Source organism: Anastrepha ludens, chromosome 4 (assembly GCF_028408465.1).
Source record: "Anastrepha ludens isolate Willacy chromosome 4, idAnaLude1.1, whole genome shotgun sequence".
NCBI lineage: Eukaryota > Metazoa > Arthropoda > Insecta > Diptera > Tephritidae > Anastrepha > Anastrepha ludens.
This window is the reverse complement of record NC_071500.1, coordinates 13,542,507-13,569,711: the sequence shown is the minus strand read 5'-3', so window position 1 is coordinate 13,569,711 and position 27,205 is coordinate 13,542,507. Positions and strand designations below refer to the sequence as shown.

The following is a 27,205-nucleotide window of genomic DNA, read 5'->3' as shown; positions in this document are numbered from 1 at the left end:
AAGCCAGCAACAATTCAAGAGCTAAAGGATAAGATAATTCGGCACATTAACAGTATAGAACTTCAATTATGCCTCAGCGTCATCGAAAATTTGGACCATCGGATAGAGGTATGCCGCCAAAGCCGCAGCAGCCATTTGGTCGATATTTTGTTCCATACGTAATTGAGCCATACCGGTATTATCATAATAAAGAGAAATAACAAAAATTTTCTAAAAAAATTGGTATTTTATTCAAAATCAACACCGGCCCTTGAAACTTAACCACCCTTTATATGAAATTTATTAAGAGCTGGGTAAAATTTCTTTATTTTTTTAATTTAATTAGGCTTGAGTACCTTAAAACTTCATCCTAGGAAGTAATATTTTGTGATTTGTATTATGATTTATAATAACTGCATTTCATTGCTATGCCATTACAAAAAAAAAAAAAAAAAATACCAACAAATTTCCTTATACTATCGCTACACCTTAATGTATGTAAATCATATGCATATAACCTATGATCAAAAAGTACCCGGAATGTTTAATTTACACGAATCGCGCACGTGGGAACTGGTCGATATTTTTTTCTTATGTTGGTAGGACTGTAAGACACACATCTGTCACTTTTTAGCGCCACCGAATCATTAGTGTCTGCCTGGCGTTTGTTTACATCAGTCAAATGTGGGCAAACAATTCTTGGATCTTGCATGATGATAACGCGCCATCGCACCGAGCGGAAATTGTGCTGAATTATTTGACCAAACACCAAGTAAATACCATCGTGCAAGCACCGACCTCACCTGATATGGCCCCGTGCGACTTCTTTTTGTTTCCCAAGTTGAAATTACCACTTCGAGGAAGGAGATTTCAGTCGATAGAGGAGATCAAAGAGAATGCGACGAAGGAGTTAAAGGTCATCCCTACGTCGGCCTACCAGGGGTGCATGGAGGACTGGGTGAAACGTTGGCACCTGCGAGTTGCTTCAGACGGGTCATATTTTGAAAGCGATAAAATAAATTTGCCTGCAATTTAATTGTTTTGTTTTATTTAAACATTCCCCGTACTTTCTGATCATAGGTATACTTATACTCATACCCGCTGAACAGTAACACCGGGTTTCATTATTACACCATTACAAAAAACAAAATTGTCCATATCCTATCGCCTTAATATGTGTATATGTATGTATTATACCTGCTCAATAGTAACGCGTGGATAGCGTTCCCTTGCCAAATTCAGGAACACTTCTTTGGTTCGTTGTAAGAAATCCGGCGAATAGCCGGCTAATACATTAAAATTGAACATCCATGATGAGGAGGCGGCTTTGAACACATTGCACCTATTTATGGGAAAAAGTTATATATGCATTTCAAATATCAGATAATAATTCATTATAAAATTAACTAACCATATAATGTGATATTTTTTATTGACTAAAAACTCCCAGGCGTTGGGCTTGTGCCAAGTGTCGTTACCTACGAAAAGAGAAAATTGTGAATTTTAGTTAATTATTACTTGCAAATATGCATTTTTGATAAACTTAAATCGACTTAGTATGTTCTGCCTGTGAGACATTAAATTGCTAGACTTGGATGCAGTATTTAAACCCTTAACCCTTTTGCATCTCCGCTCGAAATGCGCGATGTACTTAAAATGCCTTGCGTCCATAATACCTTGCGTCGGCCAGACATTTGCTGTTTGTTCTAATGAAAAAGAATGTTACAGCATTAGAAAAATTATTTATTTTCCACAAACTCGAACAAAAAAAAAAATGGTTTATCGTGGATTATTCCATTCCTGCTGATGAGAGAAAGTTTTTGTTCGCTGATTATTTATTCAATCGAATGATGCAAACGGGTTAATCGTTTACAGCTGCTGTTATAAAATTCTGCTTACTAAGTACTTAAATTCACTAAATATTAAGTATTTCTTGATCTATAAAACTAAAGATAAAACTTTTACAGCCTTAGGGTGCGACCACAGTGAACGCTGAAAGCCGAGCCGAGATTGTCAGTGCGATAAAGATTGTCTGTGCGATAAAACTGATTACATACAAGTCAATACAAATAAGCTTGTGTATAACACAGTGAGCGCCGACAAGAGCAGAGAGCAAAGCCGATGAGTGCGAGAAAACAGTTTCAAAGCGTTTTGCTCGCTTTTTTGGATTGTTGATGTTTACTTTTTAGAGTGCAGTTGTGTTTTTAACACACTTTTATTAGGTCGGGTTGTATGTATGTATGTATGTATGTATGTAACGGAATCTTTGAGCTTAATTTTCACTGGCTTCTAAAAATCTGATCGACTTGAAATTTTGCACACCTATCAAGGACCGATGACAATGCAATAATTTGATAAAAGTTTTCCATTATCCTTATTAGGATTGCCAGGATTAATATTTTCTGTTTTTATCTGTGGGCAAAAAGTAAGGTGAATTCGGTTGTAAGACGAAAAATCATTATTTATTCTTGTAAACCAATTTCATCCCCTTCAAAATAATCCCCTCTCGATAAAATACACCTATGCCAACGATTTTTCCAATCCCCGAAACATGCCAAATAGTCCATTTCCGGTATAGCCATTAGCACCTTCTTCGATTCAGCTTCTATCTCCTCAATCGACTCGAAATGCGTTCCCCGGAGTGGCCTCTTGAGTTTTGGGAATAGCCAAAAGTCACACGGAGCCAAATCAGGCGAATACGGTGGTTGCGGAACGATATGCGTGGAATTTTTGGCGAAATGGTCACGAAGAACGAGTGCAGTGTGAGACGGTGCATTATCATGATGCAAAAACCAAGAGTATATTGTTGAAATTTAGCTGGATATTTTCTTAAATCATTATATAAATAATGAAATTCACCAAATTCATTCATTTTTAGTGTAATTGGATGTTTTCCAAACTCTTTTATGTTAATAATTGCATTAATCACACTAGGAGAAGCAAAATACTCGTCATCAGATGAATGCATTACCGTGTACAGCAATTTTATAAACACAAATGAACAACAAAATTAAATGACATAAGAGCAAAACACATGGAATAAACAGAATTTCAGCGCTGATTCTCGCATTCACTGTGTTATATACAAATTTTCTTCTCGCATGAAAATAAGCGTCAATAAGCTCGGCTCGGCTCCGCTCGGCATCAGCGTTCACTCTGGTCGCACCCTTATACATTTTTTTTAAAAGGCCTCATATTTATTATGTTGCCCAGAGAAAAAAGGAAAATACATATTTTTTTACAAAATTATTTTAATTATATTACGTGTGCAATTGAAAGACTATAAAGTAATCCACAATTAAGTAAAAAAAAACCTCGCATCATTCTATAGACAAGCCTATAAGTAAAAGTAAATATCTATATACATATTTACCAGCACAAATGGCATGAAGCCCGGATATTTGTATCAGATCAGTCCATAAGTTCGTGCGTATTTTACCCATAATTTCACTTTTGTACGATTTTTGCATACTAAAAATTATTCGCGGAATATAACGGAACCATTTATATTTTCTTTGATATATTGTGCATTCAACAAGTGATTTTAATCGCGGATAGAAGCACGTGTTGTTAAAAATTAAAATGGAATCTTCGAACGCGTATAAGAGGCATATTTTATATTTTTTCTATAAAAGTGGTAAAAATGCAGAAACTGCTGCTGCAGAAATAAACATTGTTCACGGAGAGGATACCGTGAGTGTAAGGACTGCGCAGAAGTGGTTTTCAAAATTCCGGGGTGGTAACTGCGAAGTGGAGGATGCCCCACGCGCTGGTCGTTCTGAAGTCTTTAACTCCGACGCCTTGCTCGAACTCGTGGAAGCTGAGCCACGTCAATTTCACAGTCGATATGATGGCTCACAGGTTAAATTCATCGCATGGAACAGTTCACAGTCACCTGGTTCAGTTGGGAAAGGTTTCAAAGCTGGTAAAATGGGTTCCGCATAGACTTTCCGTCGCCAACCTTCAGAAGAGAGTGAATGTGTGTTCTTAGCTGCTGCAACGGGTTGAAATTGAAAGTCTTTTGAACCGTATCGTTACTGGTGATGAAAAATGGGTCCTTCACAATAATCCTATTCGCAATCGCCAAGAAGCTTCTTCTGTCTATTTGGTGGGATATGGCCGGTATTGTTTATTATGAACTTCTGGAACCAAGCCAGACGATAACTGCTGATTATTATTCCCATCAGCTATCAAACCTGAATGGGGCACTTAGTGTTTAGTGAATAGACGCAAAGTTTTGTTTCACCACGACAACGCAAGACCTCATACCGCAAGGCAAACATTAGGCAAGCTGAACGAGCTCGGATGGGAGCTAATGCCGCATCCACCAAACTCTTCGGATATTGCACCTTGTGATTATCACCTTTTCCGTGGACTTCAATCCCATATGAGTAACAAGAACTACTCTTCAAAAGAAGCTATAAAAAGGGATATCGAAGCGTATTTTGGCTCCAAAGATAAACAATTTTTTGAGCAGGGAATTAAAAATTTGCCTAAACGTTGGGAAGACATTGTAAATAACGAAGGAAAATATTGATTAATAAATACTTTAAACACCTTTCTTAATAATTTTAAAACCACATTTAGTAAACGCAGAAACTTATGGACTGACCGATATTTCTGAAAAATCTGCTTATAAAAAACCACCTTTCCATATGTGAAAAGGACGCACAGCGCAAACAGAAGAAGTAAGTAGGTCAAATACCCAATAAAGGGTGTAACTGCCAATTACATATATGTATATATAAAACATTATATAAGTGCCTTTATGTGATATTAGATTTGGGTCCGAGAAAGCAAAAATGTATCTATATAAATATTAGAGTGAATTCTTTTAAACAAATTTGCTTCAAACGTTGGTTTTACAACTGGGACTCTAATCCAATGTTGGAATCCAAAACGTTAGAAACGCGACGATTTTTCGTAGTTTTCGGGAAGTTTGAATTCCTTCCTTTTAGATTAGATTAGATTAGATTTGCGGGGGGATGGACAAGTCCAAGCACTCAGTCAGTATATCATTGTACTACACCCGGATAGATATCAGTAGAAAGAATAGAGATAGGAAAAACAAAAGGTGGATGGTAAAAACGGATAAATTAGTTTGTGGTCACTCTTTCACAAATCTCTTCTTTCCTTTAGTTTTATGTACTATTTTAAATAGTTTTAAGTCAACTTTGTTCTCGTTTAGTCCGTAATGTTTTTGTTAAAACCTAAACCAAATAAAGTAATTAAATATATTACAACCTTGAATATGAGGGAATAGTGATGACTGCTCTTAAAACTAGCGTTTAATCTTAAAATATGTAACTTGATTATCAAATCAAGCGCTTTTAGTTTACTATTTTAAATCTTATAGCAGCTTGAATGACCCTTGCAAATATTTTCCTTAACATTATTGTACGTGTATATAAATATATCTATGGTTATATGTAAGTACATAAAAATGTATTGCTATTGCAATAACTTGCACGTATATTTACCAACTACATTTAGCCCAAATTCGGCGCATTTTTCTTGCAGCAGTTTGCGCCGTCGTTCCATGCGCTTCTCGATGCGTTCCACATCGTTCGGCGAGAGCGTGTGCACGGACTCCTCTGGCAATACTGGCACATGTGACTCGTTAACATACTACAATACACAAATGGGACAAATGAATAGAATGCACAAATGTATATTAGCTTGTCAAGTATAGGCAAACAAGCACAAACAGTTCAAAATACCAGCAATACTTAACTATAATTTTTGTCATTTGACAATCGTTGAGGTTACTAAAAGGAAATGCATTAAATGTTTGACTTGGGAGAATATTAAACAACGAACAAAATGCATGGGGGTGTTTGGGTGGCATGAGGAATGTGGAATGTGCGCACGGGGCGTATGAGTAACGGACATGTTAGGGTCGCGTGATACGAGTGTTTGAAGAACATACTAATCATACTTATAGATGCAAAGAGCGGGGTATGGGGTGATTTTGGTAGTTTATTGCGACAGGACACGTACTTTGATTTTATGGAAGTGAATTCGATGGATTTTATGGGTAATTAAATTTTGACGATGGCTAACATATCTACATACGTATATCTTTTTTTCCTTTTTTTCTGATTTTTCTATTGTGAATTATTAGAAATCAATTGGAGTTTGCTTGCTGATGAATTTTGAAAACTTATGCAAGTGTTTTTTTTATTTACAAATATCTATTTGGCGGAATAGCTGCAGCTGTGCATGTGCCCCGTTTTAATGTGTTGCACTAAGCATTAAAATAGACTTGCGCAAATATTTGGTTACATACAAACAAATATGCGTATACTAATGTACGTATGTGTGTGAGTGGAGAGAAATGCTTAAACGTTACGTTTACATACAAAAGGGCTTTGATTGTTACTTGTACATTTGTATATTTACTTTAGCATATTTGTAAAATTTTTTACGAGAACTTCCTGTTGCCGCTACAGTTAGATCCTTATTTTTCCCCAGCAACATTACCGGATAACGAAAACTTTGATCACCGAAGTGATCGTTGAACTTTGACGCCTAAAAAATTGTACGATAATAGAAATTATTGTTGTGATATTATTGTTGCAGTTTTTCTAAGTATTGCTTAGTTTAGTTAAGTTGTCTTTGTATTGTATTGAATTTCGCCAATCGATTAAATTTGCATTTCAAATTTAGCTAATTGCAAAATAAATGGTGCATTGATGTAGTGCGAATTGTTCGAATTTTTTGTTTAAACATTTTTTTTTCCACCCCCTTCATATCAGCTTATAAATCGTTATACAATACAATTATAAAAATGTGTACAAAAGCCTGGACTATATAAAGAAACAACAATACGAGCAACAATAACATGTACAACAAATGGGTGAGTGTGTATACACGAGTATGATTGCCGCTATACTATACATGAGCGCAAATTATATATGGGTGTGTGTGTGTGTGGGCGTATTAATACCCTGCAGTACGGGAGGTGATTATCACTACATTTGTGTCGCTGAAATCAGTTGTGAATTATCAGGTCACGAATTTAGACTTGAATGGCAAGTGGACGCGAAAGGGGTTGGCGAGTACGAGATAGTAGGTTAGAAGAAGATGAAAGCAGAGCGCGCTTTATTTATCTTGCCTGGCAAATATAGAGTGGGCTATGTAAAATTTGCTTTTTGAATCGGCTATAAAAAAAAACTAATCAATATTTTTTCAAACTTTTTTTTTATTTTGAAAATTGAACATTGTCATTTATGAATGAAAAATAATATTGTTCAAATGACTGCCACGACTGGCTTTACAGTAGGCCATTCGACCAACCCTATTTTTAAGCACATTTTCCATTGTTGGGGCTCCAATTTCATGAATGGCAACTTCGATTTCGTGTTTTAAAGCATCAATCGTCTCTGGATGGTTCGCATAGCATTTGTCCTTAACGGCTCCCCACAAAAAATAGTCCAACGGGCTTAAATCACAGCTCCGAGGCGGCCAATTGATATCGGAATTCAAAAACGGTAACCAAAAGTTCGAGTATAACTTTGGCAGTGTGACAAGTTGCACCGTCCTGTTGAAACCAAATGTCGTCCATGTCATCCTCTTAAATTTTTGGAAACAACTCGTTGAGCATATCACGGTAACTCTCGCCATTTACTGTAACCGCGGCTCCTCGCTCAATTTCGAAAAAAAATGGCCCGATGATGCCGCCAGACCAAAAACCGCACCAAACAGTAACGTGTGGATTTTCTGAGCCCCAAATCCGACAAATTTGCTTATTGACGTAGCCACCGATGTGAAAATCAGAAAAGAAGAAGAAAACTCACCACTTTGGAAATAGGTTTTCAATATTTATGAACACATTTGACATGTCATTTGTGTTACCATTCTCAAAAAAATAGGTGGTTCAAAAAGCAAACGCTAAATGGCCCACCCTTTACAACGAAATAACCCTTGCAGAGCAACGTACACAAAAACATTCATGTCACTAGCTAAGCAAAACAAAGCAAAAAATCATAAACTGTTCTTTATGTAGGTGAGATTAAATAGCTGCCAATACAAGAGCCCACTTACAAGCAGCAAACAATAAAATTCATTCTTTGCTTACCACACAGAGAAAAACTGAGTGCAAAAAGGAAGAGGGAGCTTTGAATTAGAGGTGTATGACGGCCAATGGCAAATTACATTTACGTTAACCGCTTCCAGGTATTGATGCAATTCACCCCGTCCGTGATATCTAAACCTGCTCTATCCGCAAGTGGAGCTAAAAAGTGAAAGCCAAAATGGTGAAAAGAATTTTATAGGTGTGCCCTTTAGCAAACCGCTGTTCGGCTCTGAGCGAATTTGACAGAATAAGCTGATAGGCTGACGTCACTTGGGATGTGTTTACAAAAAACTGAGATTGTGTTGATGATATACGAACTAATAGTCCGGTAGTCAGGGGTCGATTTTGGACTGCGTTTTTATACCGTTAAATTCTTGACTATACTTATGATTTAGCTTTCATGAATAACGAAAGTGAACGTCAGCTGGCGCACCCGCGGTGGGTGTAATTGTGGGAGGGTACGAAACGTGTCGAAAAAAATGTCTACCAACTCATTTTATACCGGCTGAAATTTTTTTCAGGTATTGTTGACATTGAAAAGTAAAACTACTTTATGCAGATTGAAATTTTCAAATAGTATTATAGTATTAATAAATGAAAATGGAAAAATAATCGTCAGCTGATTGTCCGTTGGGGGAAAAGACGTCAGCCGAAGCATTGAAAATTCCACCCGCCGCCGAGATGTTTGAACGAAATGATACATTCTTGCTTCGGCTGACGGTCTTCCCACCGCTATAAACGCAGCTGACTATCATTATAATATTAAAAATTATTATTAAAAATTTCAATCGGCATAAAGTAGTTTTACTTTTAAATTTATTTTACAAGTTCGCCTGTTCAGCTGACGCATTTTCCCCCTTCTACGGCACAGCTGACTATTTTTTTTATTCTGCTAAATGTCAACAATACACAAAAAAAATTTCAGCCGGTATTAAATGAGTTGTTAAAAATTTTTTTACCGACACGTTTCGCAGCATCCCACGCACGTACCCACCGCAACTGGCCCAGCTGTCAATTGGCTTCTTCATCCATTGGATGGCGTCTGCCTGCAGTATTAAAATCAGACGGCATGAAATGATGAGGTCAAAATGACACCTGGCTCCCAGATTATATTCAAACACACTTCGTTGCCCTCTGAACATTGACTGATTGGACGAGTCTGTGCATACATAGATTTGAAATGATGAATTTCCCCTCGGTGAGAGCAGAACAGCTGAGTAGAAGATGTTGCGGTGATTACATCTCATTCTCCAATCAGCTGCTGCAGAAAGGATTCGAGGCAAAGCCAAGTTTTATCGCACGAATACTATTTATGTAAGTGGCAATATTCCATAAGAATACCCACAAAATTCGTGAACTGCGGCTTTATTAGACTTAAGAGCTCCCTCAAAAGCTTTCGATCTAGCCGTGGCCAGAAGCATCTTGCAACTTCGCATATTTGGGCACTAACCCAGCGCTCTCTGAATTGACGTGCAGCACATCTTTCCACAAGCAGGCCATAAGTTTTCAAGGGGACCCTAATCCAGTCATTTCGCGTGTTAACCATCTCTAGTATCTCCTGATCAGGTAGTTCAACCGTTCAGCAGTTTGCCGCTAAGTCCCTGTGCCCAGGAATCTAAATGAGCCTAATATCCAAGTATTCGCACGCAGTCGAGAGATAAGTTAGGCATTTCCCGACTAATTTTGAGCGCACCAAAAACAAGCTCAGGTTCCTAATTGCCGCTTGGCTGTCGGAGTTTAATGTTTACCTCCCACACAGCAGTTACAAGAGTAAACAGCCAATCCCTTGCCTTTTTGATTGCGGCTACCTCCGCTTGAAAACATTGTACGTGTCCTGGTAGCCTGAATTTGAGCTTAACGAGTAGCTCCTCGCAAAATACTCTTCCACTAACTAATCCGGCCAACTTCGAGTCAACCGCAAAAATGAGGGAATATGAATGCGCAAAGTAACGCTCGGACCCAGTGTGGATGGACTTTGATCAGTCATGCTTTTTATGTAAGTAACTACACAAAAAAAAAGTGCAAATAATATTTATCCCCTTAATTGTCTTGTTTTCTTTTGCTAACCACTTTTTGCTCATTATTTGCATGCTCATTTATTTGCAATTCAGTTTTGCATGGCTACTGTGCTTTTGAGCGCCACGAATATTGATGAAGTGTAGGGGAAAACTACTTTAAAGTCATTTAAGAGATTCACCAGTATGAGTGCACTGTGTTGTGTATTGTATTGAAATCTTCAAAAAATTTATTACACTTCTATTTTTTTATTTCTTATTAATGAATCAATATCGGAAGCGCAGGCATTCGGCCCAACGCAAATCCAGATCGTTCTTCCCAATTTAAGGAAATATTTTCATATATCATTTTTGCTTCTCTCCACTTTGAGTGAAGCTTCGGATCTGGGTGTAACTTTTGATTTGAAATTTCTATTCTTAAATAATTCAAATTTAAAATGTTTCGATTGTATTCTACACATGGGATGATTTACTTCTAACTTTGCTGATCTATGTACTCATAAAATTACTATTTTCCTCGCTTGTACGATTCTAGTTAGAAAATGCTGTATTTATGTGGAGGTCACATCACCTTTGTCACATTAATAGACTTGAACGAATTCAAAAGGATTTTCTTAGTTTCACTCCCAAATCGCTTAATTTTGCTGATCTGATTGCTTCGTCTGATGCAGGAAGGGCCTCAACAAACTTGAAGTTTTTACAAAGTAGAAGGAGTGCTCTTCTTTTCTGCTTTATCTTTTATATTATCAGTGGAGTAAATGTTGACCATTTCTTTTAGAGCGAATTTATTTGCGGAAATCCTTGCGCAATTCTTTCTGCAGTGAATTCAAACTGTTTGTGCTCTTGTGGACCGATAGAAAGAACTTTGAAAGAATTTGATAAAATTTAAAATCTTTTGCCTTTTATTTTCGTCTTCAAAGCAAACTTTTAATTTGTCACTGAATGAATTGTATAGATATAACAGTGCCGGTCAATGTAATAGCACCAGTTGCAATATTCTGATTCGAAAGATGTAAAAATTTCATTTATTTACTATAAATTTTTTATGCTATCTCAAAATGTGTGCATTTGTTGTCAAATTTCGTAACTGTTAATCAGCTATAAAAGATCTTTTTTCAACACTTATCATTTTGTGCAAGTAATAAAATAGCACCAGTAGGCTTTTTAATTTTGTTTTGCAAAATTTTGTGAAAAAAGTGAAAACAGAAGGTAATAATTTTTTTTTAAATACTTTCTATAAAATCGTGTAATAATATTATAAAAATTGTCTAGTTATGGGTGTTCCCCTGAAAAACGTGGACTAATAAAAAAATTTGTGCCCGAGGATAAATCGTATTCCCAAATAAGGGAATTGCAGGGCTGTTCCAATAAAATGATAATAAATGCCCTAAGATATGAGCAAAAAGTGGAATCCCGTGGTAGGAAGCGAGTTTTGTCACTCTTAATAGTAAAACGGTTAGTACGAACGACTAAAGCAAATCCCTTTATGACAGCTACAGAGCTCAAGAAAGCATTGGATGTGCCGGCAAGCGTGGAAACTTCGAGACAACAACCTCAATGCCTGTAGTCCTCAAAGAGTGCCGCTCCTTTCCTCTAAGCATGTTGCTAAACGGATATCTTTTGCTAAATAAACGGATATCATCTAAATTGGCCAAAGGAAAAGGGGAGAAATGTGCTATGGACTGACGAATCCAAAATTGTACTTTTTGGTGGAAAGGGTTCCAGATGTTTTGTCCGTAGGCCATCTAACATCTGTGGACGGACATAAAGAAGGGTGTATCTACAATAAAACCATCAAGCGTTGGGAAGCTGTGCAAAAAATTTTCAGTTCCATCAAAGTTGAAAGATGCCTGTATTTAGTGGATTCCATGGGAAGGCGTTGTGCCGCGGTAATAGCAAACAAAGGGCACGTAACTAAGTATTGAAACCATACAATTAATTTATCTACAAGATATCTGAGTGAAATTTTTTATTTATTTTAACAAAGACCACTAACTTTTGTTAAAAATGAACTGAAGGGCTATTATTTTGACTGTGCAGTTTTTAAGTTTTTTGTTTAAATTAATTAGCGTATTATAAACTGTTGAAAAAAACCAAATAATTTTCTTTTGATAATAAATCATTAACATCAAAGAATTTATTATTTTATGTAAACGGAGTCAGTATAAATTTGTGTGTGGTGCTATTACTATATATTGACCGCAGCTGTATGTAGGTATGGTATGAATTATATCTTCCTGATAGTCTATAAGATTTTTTTTAATTATTTCTAGATTTAGGAAGTACAAATAAATAAACAAACTTCAAAAAATCCAATGCTTCAAGCAAGCTTCAACATAACTAATGAAAAATAAAAATAATATATTTTATGATAAAAAAAAGTATTTGGCCATAGTGAAAAACATCAAAATCATCTGCGAATTTCAAAAACTCCCTTATGATCTCAGCACCTACATTTGAATAACAATTCACCCCTGAATTCACTCCTGAAATACCTTGGCAAAGTAAGGCGCAGTGTGAGTACTGCTACTGAAAAAGTAAGCAATGATTTTATCTCTGATTCAGTGCTGCTGCGTACTGAAGGGTATGCGCCCAAATGAACTACTTGTATGCGGGCAAATTTCAAAAGAGTTGCTCTGGGCAAACGCGAGTATATCTGTACATATGTAGGTGGGGATTGACTAATGTGCGGGGCGTATGAGTGATGGAATTATTAAGTTGAAAAATATCTTATAATGCCTTACATTGGAACAGATGAATTCGATGTGAAAAGTTGAAAGGAAATGCGCTCACAGCTGGTTGTAAATGAGTAATTAAAGTGAATGCGCGGAATGAGGCGAGGCGAAGCGCTAAAGAAATGCGAATGCGGGGTGTGTGTGTGTGTGTGCGTTTATGTAAGTATTTAAATCAGCATTTCACTAACAATAAAACTAATATGAGATGTATAAGAGGCAATTAGGTGACGCCAACAGCTATTTGTGAGCGTAAACGAGGGAACTGAAAATAATAAAGACGAATAAATTTATATTTCAATTGTGGTGTTTATTTATAAACCTAAAATATGAACAAGGGCTAAGGTTACATAAATATATTACAGCCATAAATAAGAATACGGCTTCAAAGTGAAAACAAATGAAAAAAAAAATTATATGAAAAAATATTTTTTTTTTTAAACAAAGTAAGTGAAATGACGCTTGTTATTTATACATGGACTAGCGCATGCACACTTGGCACGTGTTTAGGTCAAGCTTCTACTCCTATTTGCGATATATAGCCTTATATGAATATTGCTCCACAAATGAAGGAGTTACGGGTTTATTGCCGCCACTAAATTGCTTAAGCCTTTTTAAGTGATGATTTCCTATGATGAAGGCTGCGCCTGTTGGGAAAATCTGTTTGTTATTTTATGTCAATACTGGTGATTAGACTCGATGATTTCCTATGATGGAGGCTGCGCCTGTTAGGAAAATTTGTTTGTTATTTTATGTCAATGCTAGTGATTAGACTCTGTAACTACTACCAGTATGCCACGCTCAAAAATACTCTGCTAAAGCAGTAGCCGATTCTTCAGCGCATTTTGGGTAGTCACCATTAGCTCTTTTGGGCACTTGAATCAACTATTTCCCTTTCTGTAAGCTTTTTGCATCTGGCAAAGTACTGCATAATGTTTTGCTATTGGACTGAAAATATTGGTACATATGTATCGGGTGTTTTTTTAAGAGCTTGAGAACTTAAAATGATAATCAAAAAAAGCAATATTTTTCGAATGAATTTATTTATTACAATCTGGTAGATAATTTTATGGGAACTATTTTCTGAATATGATATCCAGCACATGTCCACCGTGGCAACGAGTTGCATGGTCCATTCGATCAGTCCAATTTTTGTCTACTTTTTCGAAAAAATCTGGCCGTATGGCGTCCATGGCTTGAATATTGCAATAAATCGATTGTTAAGCCAACTGTATGGCAAGTACCTAGTCCTGCTGAGAACAAAAATTCAGTCAGCATAGCGCGATAGTGCTCGCCACCGTAACGGCAGCTTCTCTCTCATTTCGAAAGATAAAGGGTGGTTAAATTTCAAGGACCGATGTTGATTGTGAACCACACTTAAACGTCAACGACACTGTCGGACTTCTTTCTTTGGGGTTATTTGAAAGAAAAGGTCTACGTCGATAAGCTAGCAACAATTCAAAAGCTAAAGTATGAGATAATTCGGCACATTAACGGCATAGAACCTCAATTATGCCTCAGCGTCATCGAAAATTTGGACCGAATTTTTCTGATGGAGGTGTGCCGCCGAGGCCGCGGTGGCCATTTGGCCAATAATTGAGCCATACCAATATTATCATAATAAAGAGAAATGACAATAATTAAAAAAAAATTGTATTTTATTCAAAATCAACACCGGCCCTTGAAACTTAACCACCCTTTACAAAAGAACCACAACTCACCAAACTGTCAACATTTGCGAACCATTGGAAAACATGAGCAATTGTACAAAAGAAAATTGCTAAAAACAAAAAGAAAAAAAGAAATTAAATAAGAGCACTAATTTAAGATAAGTTGGTAGAGCGCAGAAGATATCGTAACAAAAACCGATGCCCATCGCCTAATGAGAGGAGTCAAATCTAAATTGCGCTATTTTATTTATAACAAAGAGGACTGATATGCGTTTTTTTCCCCGGTACGCGTAATAAAGAAGAAAATAAAATAAAAATTGTTTTGATAGCTTATACAGGGTGGGCCATATAGCGTTTGCTTGTTGAACCACTTATTTTTTGGAGAATGGTAACACAAATGGCATGTCAAATGTGTTCATAATTTACTTAAAGGTTTGATATTTACGAAATGGGACGCTATACGCTTGAACAAAATTGGGAAATATTGAAAACCTATTACCAAACTGGTGAGTCTTCTTCTTTTTTTCTGATGAAGCTCATTTTCACATCGGTGGCTACGTCAATAAGCAAAATTGTCTGATTTGGGGTTCAGAAAATCCACACGTTACTATAGAGAAGGAAATGCATCCACAACGAATCACTGTTTGCTGCGGCTTTTGTTCTGGCGGCATCATCGGGCCATTTTTTTTTCGAAAATGAGCGAGGAGCCGCGGTTACAGTAAATGGCGAGCGTTACCGTGACATGCTCAACGAGTTGTTTCCAAAAATTGAAGAGGATGACATGAACGACATTTCGTTTCAACAGGTCCGTGCAACTTGTTACACTGCCAAAGATATACTCGAAGTTTTGGCTACCATTTTTTAAAACCGAATAATCAGCCGAAATTCCGATATCAATTGGCCGCCTCGGAGCTGTGATTTAAGCCCGTTGGACTATTTTTTGTGGGGAGCCGTTAAGGACAAATGCTATGCGAACCACCCAGAGACGATTGATGCTTTAAAACACGAAATCGAAGTTGCCATTCATGAAATTGGAGCCCGAACAATCGAAAATGTGCTTAAAAATAGGGTTGATCGAATGGCCTACTGTAAAGCCAGTCGTGGCAGTCATTTCAACGATATTATTTTTCATTTATAAATGACAATGTTCAATCTTGAAAATAAAAAAAAAAGTTTGAAAAAATATTGATTAGTTTTTTTTTATAGCCGATTCAAAAAGCAAATTTTACATGGCCCACCATATACAAGTAGAAATTTGATGTTAAGGGGTTAGGGGTAGTCAGAGGCCCGAAAAAATGATGATTTTCACGAATTTTTTTTTGCTACTTAATTAATTTATTTAACAAAAATAAAAACATAGCATAAAAACATCATGTTTTAACTTGACTTCACCAAAATTTCAAAAAAAAAAATTAATAATTGCAAAAGTTATCGCTGTTTGTGTGAAGCCCGTTTCTCCAGAAGTCCCTTGCGGTGAACATCACAAGTCCTTGCAGACTCATCTAAAACCAATCGGATGAGAAAAATTATTTTTATTGATAGATAATCTCGAGCCGGATCGAAGCTTTTTTTTTTTTTTCAAAATGAACAAAATGGCGGCCTCAGGAAATATTTTTCAGATTTTCGGGAAAAAACCAACAGTTAATTGTTAAAAAAAATCGAAATTTTTGAAAAAAAAAAATCCTTCGATCAGGCACAAGTTTTTTATGTTTTTCAAAAGCTGTATAAATTTTATTGAAATCTACGTAGCGGTTTTTAAGTTACAGTGTTCACCAGTTTGAAAAACATAGTTTTGAGAAAAACGCATTTAAAGTTTTGCTATCGGCTCCGGAGCGGCCGAGCGCCCTTTGTTAATTGTTGAATAACTTGAAAAGTATTTGTCGGATTCACTTCAAATTTTTACACAATATTTTTAAGATATTATACTATAAGAAAATGCAAAAAAAACAAAATCGATTTTTTGAAAATTCTGACTACCCCTAACCCCTTAAAACGATTTTCGCCCGACCCATATTTTTCGTGCCCATTCCTTATATGTACATATGCACTTATATACTCTCAGATGAAGTATTGTTTTCTTACAAAAAAGGTGTGAACTTGTAAATAAAAATATGCACACAAATATTTGTACACGAAGTGAGTTTATGCCAATTTTACATTTTATACTAAATTCTTCTATAGCTCTTCTCATGTTCCGAATATGAATGCACCCTTTTACCTTAGCGGAAGCAATAGCCAATAGACAATGACAATTTATTATCTTGACTAGCCAATAACTGCCACCTTTTGTAACATGAAATACATCCATACGCGTGCATACAAAGGTCTGGTTGTTTATTTGGTGCTTATTCGCTTGTAAAGTGTGTAAATTTACTCACATTCACATGTCGATGATTTGCATGTCATTCGCTTCTCGATTGCATCCACACCTCGCATAGTTTGCCTCGACTACACTACTCCAATACTAATGCAAATGCAAATTCAAATGGCTTCACCAAAGTGCTGCTGGAATGCAAAGGCAACAACAGCAAAAAGTGGTAAACAAATTTCCAAAGTGGCGCACAAAGCAAAGAAAAGCATTTAAATTTACTCACTTGTGTGTGTGTGTGTGTGTATAACTGTGTATGTGTCGTAATGCGAGTGCAATACACAAGTTTATGGTTGTGCCCCTCAATCGCGGCTTCTCGCCGAATGAGGAGTAATCGCTGTCTTGGTCACTAGTGCCAGGGTCAAGTGGAAGCAAAATGACAATAGCTCATACCCAAATACATACATATGCACAATACTCTAGGTAAACCTCGTACGTAGTTGCGCACATGCTTACGAATGTGGATACATACGAGTGCATGTGTGTGTGTGCATAGGTGGTTGATGGTCCCGGAAGACGAATGGGGAAAAGATATGGCTTATTTGCATGGACAAATTAAAACGCTCAAGAAAAATGTGCATACATTTGAGTGAGTACATACATACGCATAAGCTTGCATGTACTAATTAAAGCTTGTGCGGAAGTTTCAATCGATTTCCATGTACAAGTTCGTGGAAGCTAGCAAAGTAGTTGTTGTATTTCACATTGATTTCCTTTCCTTGATTTTCAACAAATGTGAAAGTATTCGTTTTTAATGAAGAAAAAACATGTGTACATATACATACACACTTACTTAGTAATATTACGAGACATTTGATTATTACTCTGTACAGCACTCGGCTGTGTATTGGAGCCACCAAATGGGTTTTTCAAGGGAGCAGCATTTTCAAATTTTCATTTACAATCTAAGGAATATCTTTTCAAGGTTTTAAGCTTAATAGAAAGTCTAAAAAGTCCCGATAAAGTCAGTGAAGTGAAGAGCGTCGAACGAAAGATGAGTAAGAATGAAAATTTAACCGCCTTTTTTGTTTCAAAATACGGTGCTTTCCGCGCTGTTGAATATAACTCAAAAAGTAATCAAGATACCAACTTAAAGTTTTACAGGGATATTCTTTAACATATTGGGGTTTGCAAGTATCTCAAATTGTTTATTAATTATAACTAAAAATATTGTTTTGTTCAAATTGTTTATGAAAAAAAATGTAATTATTTTCTTTTTCACTTCAAATTTTCATTTTTTTCGTTAAAAATAAGTAAGTTCAAAGCGGAGTAACTTATTTTAATCAAACATTTTTATCTGGTTGATTTCAGTTGATTACAAGAGTCTATACATTCAACGGCGCAAATTAAAGCAGCCACGTTTGAGCAGCGGTAGCGCCGCCATTTTGATTTGTTTTATTAAAAAAAAATTATTGTATATTCATTTAAGCATGAATATTAATATGTAGTTTATTTTAAGATAATAAATACTCTCAGTTTTTTGCAAAAAATGATTCAAAAGCTCGTTGTCTGGAGGACCTGCCCCTTATATTAAAAAAAAAACTTGGACCGAGTTTTTAAAAATGATGATGTTGCAAAGAGGATTGAACGCTCCTTCCTTTGATATGCATAATTATATACTTTGTATAAAAAAATAAAAAAAAATTAAAATTAAAATAAAATTTTTTTTTTATTAAAAATAAGTTTAACATTAAACAAATTCCCTTTCAGCGGTCCCAATAATCTGGTCCCTTAAATGCTTGAGTCGGATGAAAAGTGGAAAACGGTGCAAGCTCTTACAACACAAATTATTGTAGAACTTCGCCCCATTGATCGGACGCGAAGGAATGGTGCTAAATGAACGCAGCAGCCACAACAACTGCCGTATTGATAAAATGCAGCAAGACGAACAGCAGACAAATGTAACGGACTCTTGAGTTTGTTGCTCACGACGGTCTTCAGACGTAATTACACCTTAATCGGTCGCCGTACCCAAATGGGTTGGTGCTTGACTACCATTCGGAATTCAGAGAGAACGTAGGTTTGAATCTCGGTGAAAAACCAAAAAGAAGGATCATTTTTTTCTAATAGCAGTCGCCCCTCGGCAGGCAATGGCACACTTCCGAGTGTATTTCTGACATGAAAAAGCGTCACATAAAAAATATCTGTCGCTCGAATTCGGCTTGAAACTGTAGGTCCCTCCGTTTGTGGAACAACATCAAGGCGCACGCTACAAAAGGCGGCCAAACACCCAAAAAGGTGGATAGTGTCGTTGAAGTCCCATACGGACTAAGGCTATCGTTTGCTTTAACACCTCATAAACAAAAAAATAAAAAAATGAGGTACTACTTAACCAAGAAAACTACTTAACCTAGAATTGGTTGAAAGCCAAATTCGCTCAGTAAATTTTCCGCCTTGCGGACTTTCAAAGTATCTGCAACAGGAGCATTCTTGGTTTCATTCGGATCTATTTGATCTCGATGAAAGATATGCAGTTTTGTCTTTGACAAGGCAATAAATTTGCACACGATGTGCTCTGTGGTTTCATCGTTTAGAGATAGAGTGCTCACTCCATCTCATGTCTAATGTGAATTTTTGAGAGATGGTAATTTAAGTAATAGTGACCTGTCAGAAAACCTATTATTTTCTTGATGTCTACTTTACGGATCTTACGCAATTCCATATTGTGGGTGAATTGTCTTATAAGCCTTTTGACTTGACGCAGTTCTTCTGTGACTTTCCAATGTTTAATTCTTTGAGCATTTTCCCCACTATTTACCCTGCATTTTGCTTCTGTCCAGTTGATACCAAAGTATAGTTCTGAACCGTGAAGATCTGCTGCCGACCCCCCTTAACGAGTTCATCAACAAATGCACGACCTTTTATTCCACAGAGATCCGGCCTTCAGCAAAGTACAATTTTATTTTTTGCACCAAGTTGATTTAAGTTGCTAAAGCATTCATATATGGTACTAGTTGGAATGACACAATAAAGAGCTTCTTAAGCTTAATAATATTTTTTAACACCGAGACTAATTTAATCTCTTTAAAATCAATTGGATTCTATTACCAACAACCAAAGGCATTTGGTGATTGGATTATTAAATGAGCATAAGGATGTTATAATTTCCAAATATTGCATGCAGCTGTTATAAGCATTTCATCTACTACCACACACCACCGATAGCTGATTATGGCGTGTGACTAGCAACCCATACGCCACAGGACAGCTCAAGTATGCGTATGTATGTAGGTATGTATGTACAAGTAATTACCTAATGAAAATGAAATTCCAAACGTAAGCTTTATTTCAATATTGTTCCATTCTGTTTCTGCTTAAAATTATTTTTCAGATGAAATGAAATTTGTTTACTTAAATAACAATTTTACACTCATTAGGCTCTTTATGGAGCGCCACATGGAGCCAAAGTGCAAGTTGGCTCGCAAAGTTTATGAGTTCCGGAAGTACTTAACATCTATATGTACTTTTATACAAGTGCACAAGTATGATACATATATACGGTTGTATAAAGTAGTATAGGATTTTTGCAAATTTACTTACAGTTGCGCACAAAAATATACATTCACCCAACATACATATTTACATAAGCATTGCCTTCATTAGCTGAGTAAACAAATATAAATTCTTAGTATTTCTGCGGATTTTCAGAGGTTTCTTATTGTATTTTATTTAACCCTTTGTTTCGCAAATATTTCAGCACCTTCGCTCCCGCTGAGTCTGGACAGACTCCCATGTTTTTCTTTTTGCTTTCGTTTTTGTACGTACAGATTGAAGCTCGTAAAATTTAATCAAATCACGTGAAACTTTATGAAGGTAGCTGAATCTTGTAAATAAAAATAAAACGGTTCGTAAATATACGAGTATGTAACCTTAAATCTTTAGACCAGGTTGGCCGGTTTGGAAAAAAATTGCGCGCCAGATGGCGTCAGTACTGAATTGCTACTAAACACCGTATTTATGATCCGATTTCGTACATATACGAAGCATGTGTTGATAACGCGAAAAGAAATACGTCTGCCTTCACTTAGCCGTTACGTGGCTCGATTTCACTCAGACATCAATTTTTGTTACATCCTTTGTTCGTTGTTTAGCCGAGCTTCTCCTTGAATTGAAATTGATGGTGTGCGTCTTGATGTTGTTCCTCAAATGGAGGGGCCTGAAGTTTTTTGCCGCCTCTGAATGGCAGTTGGGTTTTTATGAGGAGATCTTCAATGGCAGGAGGACATACCGAAAAGGCGACCGCTATTAGAAAAAAATATTTTGTACCATTTTTTTGGAGCTTTGTGAACAATCGGGTTTCGAAAGCCGAAATTAACGAGTGGAATTTACGCATAAACCCATCCGGCTGCTGTGGTCTTATATTTTCAAAACATTTAACCACCAAAAATCCCTGGAGTCAAGTTATAACTTAAAATCTTAATCATCGTCCAATACGACTTATATTCGAAGTGTGCATTTCTAATGCTACAAAAATTGATTTTCAGAAATTTTTAAACTGACTTTTAGAACTTTTTCTAAGCATAGTACTTTACATATAATACAAAGATCTAAACAAAATTGCTTGTTTTTCAGTGATATTTATTCAAAGCAATAATTCGTTCCGCATTGAATATTAAACATTTTCTGAATTGAGTTCAAAGTGTGTTCAGTGTCTTCCAAGTGATACGATTCAAAATGGTAAAATCGATTAATTTAGTGCTCTACAAATATTCAATTGATTTCATTTCGTAAATTAGGCGCCTTCGGTTCGCTACTTCTCCGCTCGTAATGTTTGGGCTCTACTCCCGTGACGAAAAATTTGCATGTGAAAGCACCATGCAAGTTATCGAGCAAGATTTGCCGCTAGCGAGTATGGTTATACCTCTAGTGAGTGTGGTTAACTCACTATTTTCAATGCTATCAACTCTCTTTTCGGATATTTGGCAAGTTTCACTACATCACGTTCATACAGGGAGACTTTTGTTGCATCAACTTTTGCGAGATCTCTTTTGCTGCTCTCGTCGCGTTCATACACCTCGGATTTGTTCGTTTTTAGTTTACAGCCAACAACAACATTGAGAATAACAAGAACACAAAAGGTTGTAGAGAGTGCGAGCACTACAAGTAACAAGTTAAAGCAGCAAAGGTGGCCCTGTATGAACGCAGTCTTACTAAGCCTCATTAAGTGCTTGCAAACAAATATCATTTTTTGCAGCTCCTTTCCAGTTCTGCTGCTATATATTTATTTATATCAGTTGCATCATCTATTCGCCTCTCGCTAACACTTGGCGAAAGAAAGGCGGCTATTACATTTTTAGAAAAAATACCGAAATCTTTTTTTAAAATAACGGCGGACGTACGCGCAGAACAAGCCAACAACTAAATCATCGAATCAGTGAGACTTCCGAAGAGAAAGAGGAGTCAACGTTGGCATTTCAATTTCAAAATCGCAAACTGGACTCACCTAGCATTTGCAAGGCCAATAGTTAGAAGTTTGCGGAATAAGTCTAGAGATGCCTTAGTTTGCTCATGGACAGTTACGTGGCGTTCTCGAGTCGATACACAGTCGTCGATTTTTGTTTTGTTTCCGAAAGGAAAGACAAAAAGGATAGCTTATCATCAAGCATGTCGATGAAAGTATGAGAAATGCCAACAAATGTTTCTAAAACAATTAATTGAAAATTTATTTTTTTCAATTTTCAAAATTATTTTTTTTCTATTAATTGATTATACTCGTAATAAATTCAAATGGTTTCATTTAAGTTATCGCAAATTTAAAGAAAGATTCGTTTGCATTAATCATTTCACGATGAAAACACTGACAGACACCCATGAGTATGTATAGGGAGATGGACGATGAGAAACAGTAGAGATATGAATTAAAAGTCAAACCCGTCAGCGTACTCGGAAATTCACCCCAAATGCTGAAGTTTGTACGGGCGACGCCTGGCATGAGCAGCTACTTAGAAATGGATATACAGTAATTCACACCTTATTTGATGTAGATACGATTTTTTTTTTATAAAAAAGGATTTATGTAAGACTTACCATCCAGCAACTGTTCGAAGTACTGTAGGAAGCAAATTTAAAGGACAGAAAAGCCCGTAATAAACCTTTCTTAAATGCAAAGAAAAGAAGTAAGAGATTGCAGTTCGCACGTGATCATCTAAAACCCCCATCTAAGAACCTCAGCATTTTGAAGAACCGTACTTTTTGCAGACGAGGTAAAATAAACTTATTTGGACTAGATGGCTGACCTTTTATATAATACGAGTTCACATATGGAGTTCAAATCCCAAAATTTACGCGCTACTACAAGGTGAAGTCCAAAATAAGCAATACTGGCATCACAGAAATGTTTTTGATGGCGCCATCTTTTTAATGATTTAGAAGTTGCATTGGAAGTTACATCCTAGCTGACGTCCAGTGAAAGTTTGGAGATATTCGCTTCATTGGAAGCGAAGTTATTACATCTAAAGGGTCAGTATGTTATTGTCATCGGTACAAAAATTTATTTATTTATTTATTTATTGAAAAGAGTAATAATTATAAATAATTATTCCACTTAAAGGTAAGAAACAAAAAGGAACAAGCACTGGCTGCTAATGGCCTTCGGCTAATTAGTTTCGAACAAAGAGCTAATAAAAAATTTTGTTTGAATAGATGAAAAAAGTGTATGGCGATGATTATCCATCTCGTGCCAGAGTTCATGAGTGGTTTACTTTTCAGAGATGGTTGTGACGACATAAATGACAATGAACATCCGGCCGCCCAAAATCAGTAGTCACCGAAAACTCCATCGAAATTGTTCGTAAATGAAATCGAAATCAACATTGAAATTCATGGAATTGGAGCTGAATATCTCCAAAACATCGATTCATCGCATTTTAACTGATCATTTGGGCATACGAAAGGTCTGTGCACGTTTCATTCCGCACAAGTTAACTGAGGACCAAAAATTGCGCAGAGTTCAACATTCGAAAGACCTCATTAAAGAGGCGAGAAAAGACGACAACTTCCTTTGCAACATTGCAACTAGTCACGAAACGTGGTGTTTTCAACATGAACCTGAAACTAAGCGTCAAAGTGCCGAATGGAAGCCCCAGACGAGCCACCACCCAAAAAAACGCCTTTGGAGAAGTCAAAAACCAAGTCGATGCTCATTTGTTTCTACGATTCCAAGGGAATTGTTCGTGCGAATGGGCCAAACCGTCATATGAACATCATCGAAAATGTGTGGTCGGTTTTGAAGATAAATATAAAAAATATGGCATTTATAATAAATTTGATCTTAAAAAGGCGACACTTGAAGAGTGAAACCAAACTAGTTCAGAATATACAAAACAAATTGATTGGCTCCATGCCACGTAGACTTCAAGCTGTATTTGATAATAAAGGATTAAGTTAAACAAAGTACTCCCAAACCCATTTGCCAAACAGAGGGTTAATGCACATTTGAGTGTGCAAGTGCGCACTTACAAACGTACGAGGGTATTCAATACTCAATACGATTAAATTATTGCACTTGCTTGCGATAAACAAATCTCGCACTTGCTTTGATTTTAATTTCTAATTTTCTGCGAAAAGAAACACGCGTTGGCATACTTATTTTTACAAGTTTACATACAAACATATGTGAATATACATACAAACGTACATTAAGGTATACTTATATGCATGTAAGTATATATTCTTAGCTAAGTAGATGAGCAAATATTATATCTAAATTTGCATGAGAATACAGAGTGGGTATATAAATACATATGTGTATACACACATACATGCATACTCCATGTGCTTGTTTACTTTTGTTAATTTGTGTGTGTGCCCGATATTTAATTATTATTTAATTGGGCACTTCTTTCGTATGGGATAAAGCCACCCACAAGGAAATTTCGAAATGTACAAATATAGGGATGACTTTTTTAAGACGTAAGCAAAAATATATGCACATATGTGTGTATGTTCGTATGTATGTATGTTTGTAAACATTTGTGCTCAAGTATGCATCCATAAAAAGACGATAGTGGAATTCAAGTGCTCTCTGCTTTGTAGCTGGCAATTAAATAATAGAAAAATTTGCCCGTTTTTTTTTTTGTTTACTTATTTCAAGAAGTCAAACTGACTACTAAAATTAAAGAGTAAAGAAAATACAGTACGGCTCACTTAAATAGAAGGACTAGGTTAGGTTAGGTTGAAGCGGTTGTCCAGTGGACAATGTCCACTGTTGGCCTACCCCTTTCTCTGGGCGTGTCTATCGATTAGGCAATGTCCTGTTACAACTGAAATCAATGTGTTAAGACGGTGCTTATCTCTTCTTAGTAGAAGTTCCGAGCGTTTAGCATTGAGAATTGGCCACAGTTGTAGGGCGATTTTGCAAGTGGCTTCATTACGCCATCTTTTATTCGCTACTCTTACAATTTCTTCAAAAATAAGTTCTTTACAAGACTGTAAGTGTATGCCTATAATATTGCCTATGTACTCATCGGTCAATTTGATGCCGATTTTCGCTAGTTCATCGGCTCTGCAGTTCCCCTCAATGTCACAATGGCTTTTTCGGGATTTACTTCTAGTCCGAGACTTTTGCACCAAAGTGATAGTCTGCTGAGAGTTCTTTGTTGAAGATCACACAGTGTTGGAAGGTGGTTGCCCGAGATTGCTATTACAATATCATCGGCAAAAGATTATTGACGGTCAGGTTCCAGAGAAGTGGAGAGATTATCCCACCCTGTGGTGTATCCCTGATCGGAAATTTTTTAATTGACATTTCACCCAAATCTGCGTGTATCGTCCGACCGATTAGAATTTATTCTATGAACGAGGCAAGTGTTTACTTCCATTTCTGTTAGTGATATGTTAATTGCTTCCGGATGTATGTTATTGAAGGCACTCAATCTAAAATTAAGAAAAAGTTTTTTCTAATAGCGGTAGCCCCTTGGAAGGCACTGGCAAACTTCCGAGTGTATTTCTGCCATGAAAAAGCTCCTCATAAAAAATATCTGCCGTTGTCTTGAAACTGTAGGTCCCTGCATTTGTGGAACCACATCAAGACGCGCACCACAAATAGGAGGAAGAGCTCGGCCAAACACCCAAAGAGGGTGTTCGCGCCAATTATATATATATATATATATATGTTCAAAGCTTAATAGTTTGTGATGCCACCTTGTTTGGAAATTACTTCGTAAACGCGTTGATGAATGGATTTGTGCAAATTCTCCAGATGGCCTAATGAAATTTCAGACCATGACGTTTTAATGTTTCGAATAAAATCATTTTTGTCTTCATAATTTTTTTGATCGGAATTGAATGGAAATTTTCAAAGCGCTGACGGCACGGGTAAATATCTTCATCATCATTGAACCGTCTCCTTTGCGGAGCATAGGGCCAACGTAAAATTTTTCCATTTTGTGCGATTCCTGGATATATTTTTCACTTGTTGCCAGGTCAGTGTTTTGTACACGGCTTTGTATTCCACTTCGATGCAGCGTCGCCAGGAGCCCCTAGGTCTGCCTCTTCTGCGCTGTTCTTGGGGTTTCAGGCCAGCGCTTGTCTGTTGATTTCAGTGCCACCTTTCCGTAACGTATGGCCAAGCCATCTACGTTCTCTTATTTCCGTTGCGATTGGTTTTTGATGGCATCGTCGACGCAATTTGGTGTTAGATATCCAGTTGTCTGGCCACCAGATACGTATGTTGAATGTCTCTCAAGCAGCGGTTCACAAACACTTGACGCTTTTGTACAATTTCCGCAGACAGACACCATGTTTCACAGGCGCAGAGCGTATTTTCGTTGTAATGAGCATTTGCTTGGACTGCCACACCGAACGAAGATTTGCAAATGCACCTTTTGCTTTTTGCAATCTTGTAGATACATCCCTTTTTGCATTCACTTTCCGCAGTGAATTGATTTCCAAGGTATTGAAAAACGTTTATATTTTCAATATTTTCCTCTCCGATATTGTAATGGGTGGTTAAGTTTTAAGGGCCGGTGTTGATTTTGAATGAAATACAATTTTTTTAGGAAATTATCGGCCAAATGGCCGCCGCGGCCTCGGGGGCACACCTCCATCCGATGGTCCAAATTTTCGATGACGCTGAGGTATAATTGAGGTTCTATGCCGTTAATGTGCCGAATTATCTCATCCTTTAGCTCTTGAATTGTAGCTGACTTATCGACGTACACCTAACCCCAAAGAAATAAGTTCAACGGTGTCAAATCACATGATCTTGGCGGTCAATTGACGTCGCCGCGACGTGAGATTATTCGGCCATCAAATTTTTCGCGCAAAACAGCCATTGTTTCGTTAGCTGTGTGACAAGTGGCACCGTCCTGTTGAAACCACATATCTTCCAATTCGGGCCATAAAAAGTTCGTTATCATCTCACG

The 27,205-nt window shown here is 36.7% G+C and overlaps 1 protein-coding gene and 1 long non-coding RNA gene across 6 annotated transcripts in view; both read right to left on the bottom strand.

Moving 5' to 3' along the window:
- The window catches only part of LOC128862331 (carbohydrate sulfotransferase 9), a 53,697-nt gene that overhangs the window by 9,589 nt on the left and 16,903 nt on the right, over nucleotides 1-27,205 (bottom strand). For 4 of the 5 annotated variants that reach the window (XM_054100895.1, XM_054100892.1, XM_054100894.1 and 1 more), the window contains exons 3-6: nucleotides 6,382-6,510; nucleotides 5,460-5,607; nucleotides 1,391-1,457; nucleotides 1,177-1,321 (exon numbers count right to left, since the gene is read on the bottom strand). In XM_054100895.1, coding sequence (XP_053956870.1) covers nucleotides 1,177-1,321; nucleotides 1,391-1,457; nucleotides 5,460-5,607; nucleotides 6,382-6,510 — 489 coding nt within the window. The remainder of the gene's footprint in view (nucleotides 1-1,176; nucleotides 1,322-1,390; nucleotides 1,458-5,459; nucleotides 5,608-6,381; nucleotides 6,511-27,205) is intronic. The other variant, XM_054100896.1, reaches the window with a different exon arrangement.
- Nucleotides 13,193-16,981, bottom strand: LOC128862332 (uncharacterized). Its single transcript, XR_008454455.1, has 3 exons — nucleotides 16,852-16,981; nucleotides 14,525-14,583; nucleotides 13,193-14,053 (listed from the first exon to the last, which is right to left on the bottom strand). It is a non-coding gene; the product is annotated as an uncharacterized LOC128862332 (long non-coding RNA).